The sequence below is a fragment of the Arachis ipaensis genome, chromosome B08, assembly GCF_000816755.2.
Source record: "Arachis ipaensis cultivar K30076 chromosome B08, Araip1.1, whole genome shotgun sequence".
Taxonomy (NCBI): Eukaryota; Viridiplantae; Streptophyta; class Magnoliopsida; order Fabales; family Fabaceae; genus Arachis; species Arachis ipaensis.
The window spans coordinates 19,106,537-19,108,926 of record NC_029792.2 but is presented as its reverse complement, the minus strand read 5'-3'; the positions used below and the strand labels follow the sequence as shown (position 1 = coordinate 19,108,926).

The following is a 2,390-nucleotide window of genomic DNA, read 5'->3' as shown; positions in this document are numbered from 1 at the left end:
AACCGCTATAGGGGTCTCGCAGTTTATGAATGCACGTAATCTGCTACAGGATGTCGCGGATTACGTTCGAAGAAAATCATCACATAATCCGCGGTAGGGGTGTCGCGGTTTATGTGTGATTTGCAGACGTGCATAAACCGCTACAGGGATCTAGCGGTTTATGCTTTGTCAAATTTGCCTATATATACCACTCAAGATAGGGAGTTGGGCATTTGAGAAGAGTCATTTTCACACTTTCAAAAATGGATAGTGAGGAGAGCTTGTTGGTTCTAGTCCACTACTTTGGTAAAATAAAAAAAGTAATAGGCATGGTATTAAGTTCACTGATAAAGAACCGTTGAGCGTTTTTATCCGTTCGACTGATACTTTGTCGGATCTGAAGAGGAATATATTGCAGAAGGCGGGGTTGTGTGGTGCCAAGTTGGTGAAGAAGGTGTTCTACAATATTCAGATGGCGGTTGTGTCAAGTGGTGTCTAGTATGAAATATTTGTGATAAGGTCGAATGAAGACATGGAGGTCTTGTTTCATTGTCGGTAAAATTTTCCGGAGGTGAGAATACACGAGTTGTTTACCAAGTTGGAAGACCGTGTCGACAGTTTCGGGGCTTCAGCGCCAAATCCTCAGTCGACGATGGTGGGGGTGCTTCTACTTCGATGCCTGTCGTTGCACCTGGTTGTCTCTTAGCTACACCTTCACTTGTTCTAGCACCGGCAACTAGGTCACCTGGTTTGATTACTGGTCTTGTTGGTGGTGGTGAGCCAGATCACGTTGAGGACGCGATGCGGAAAGATGATTCGGACGATGAGTCTGATCACATATCGGGGGATAGTGAGGAGGAGACTCCAGTGGCTCCACCTGCACCTCAGGGGCCATCCAGTTCTGGGTCCCACCAACAACCACCGCATTTCTCGATATTGAACCTGGAAGCAGTGAGTCAACAACCGGATGAGGCACACACCTTCGGAGGCCAAGGATTACACGAGGACAATACTTCTGAGGAATTTCAGATTGGGCAATCTTTCCAGACTAAGGAGGAAGCTGTGATGAGTGTTAAGGATTATAGCATTCGTCGTGGAGTTCAGAATCGGGTTATGGAATCAGATCATCTGAAGTATGTTGGGAGATCCAGGGAGTTTGGAAACGGCTGCACGTGGATGATTCGCGTGGCACTTTGGCACCGCAAGGGTAACTAGGAGGTTAGAAGGTACAACAGAGCCCACACTTGCTTGGCCACTTCGATTTCAAGCGACCACCGACAGCTCGATTACCACGTAATTTGTGCGAGGATCTATCCGTTGGTTAGGGTGGATACAGCGGTTACGATAAAGGTGTTGCAAGAAGCTACTAAGTCAACCTACGGATTCAGGCCTAGTTATAGGAAGGTGTGGAAGGCAAAGCAGAAGGCAGTCGCACAGATTTACGGTGATTGGGAAGAGTCGTATGCGAAGTTGCCCCAGTGGATCCTTGGGATGCAAGCAACGATGGATGGAACCGTAGCTTTGTTGAAGACATCTCTAGTGCGTGTAGGTGATCGGGTTGATGAGTCTACAGAGTACTTTCAGCGACTTTTCTGGACATCCCCTCCATGCGTTAAGGCTTTTAAATATTGCAAGCCACTAATCAGCATTGACGGTACGCATCTATATGGGAAGTATGGCGGGACTTTGCTTCTGGCTATTGCGCAAGACAGAAACTCGAATATATTGCCAGTTGCATTTGCACTTGTTGAGGGGGAGAATGGTGAGTCGTGGGCTTTTATCTTATCCCACTTGCGTCAACATGTGACCCCACAAGAAGGGATTTTGGTGATCTCTAACAGACACAATGACACTAAGGCTGCACTGGAGGCACCAGATAGTGGTTGGCAACCGCCTCATGCATACCGAGCGTATTGCATTCGACACGTTGCAGCTAATTTTGCTCTCAGTTTCAAGGGTCAAGATGCAAGGCAGATGCTCGCAAATGCGGCGTATGCCAAGACTGAGGCCGAGTTTGACTACTGATTTGATATTATTAGGACTAAGAATCTGGCCATGTGTGATTGGGCCAACCGACTGGAGTACGATAAGTGGACCCAACACGAGGATGGAGGCAGACGATTCGGCCATATGACGACGAACATATCCGAGTGTGTTAACTCTGTATTGAAAGGGACACAGAATCTACCGGTTACTGCACTTGTGAAATCCACATATGGGAGGTTAGCAGAGCTTTTTGTTATCCGAGGGTAGACAGCAGAGGCGCAGTTAGGATCAGGCCAACGGTTTTGCTAGGCACTGGTCAAGGCGATAAAGCGCAACTTGAAAGATTTGAGGTGCTTCATGGTTACTCTATTTGACAGACATAAGCCTGAGTATACCGTGGCTGAGACGACTCCTACCGGTAACTT

General features: G+C 47.5%; 1 protein-coding gene across 1 annotated transcript; it reads left to right on the top strand.

Moving 5' to 3' along the window:
- Positions 655–2,004, top strand: LOC107610689. Its single transcript, XM_016312700.1, has 2 exons — positions 655–1,112; positions 1,305–2,004. The coding sequence occupies exons 1-2, from the start codon at positions 655–657 to the stop codon at positions 2,002–2,004; spliced, it is 1,158 nt and encodes a 385-aa protein (XP_016168186.1).

What these genes read in the sequence shown, in the direction of transcription:
- LOC107610689 (XM_016312700.1), top strand. Translation starts at nt 655, where the DNA reads ATGCCTGTCGTTGCACCTGGTTGTCTCTTAGCTACACCTTCACTTGTT. An exon ending in ATGGAATCAGATCATCTGAA is followed by an intron (nt 1,113 to 1,304) that starts GTATGTTGGGAG and finishes TCCGTTGGTTAG; the next exon opens with GGTGGATACAGCGGTTACGA.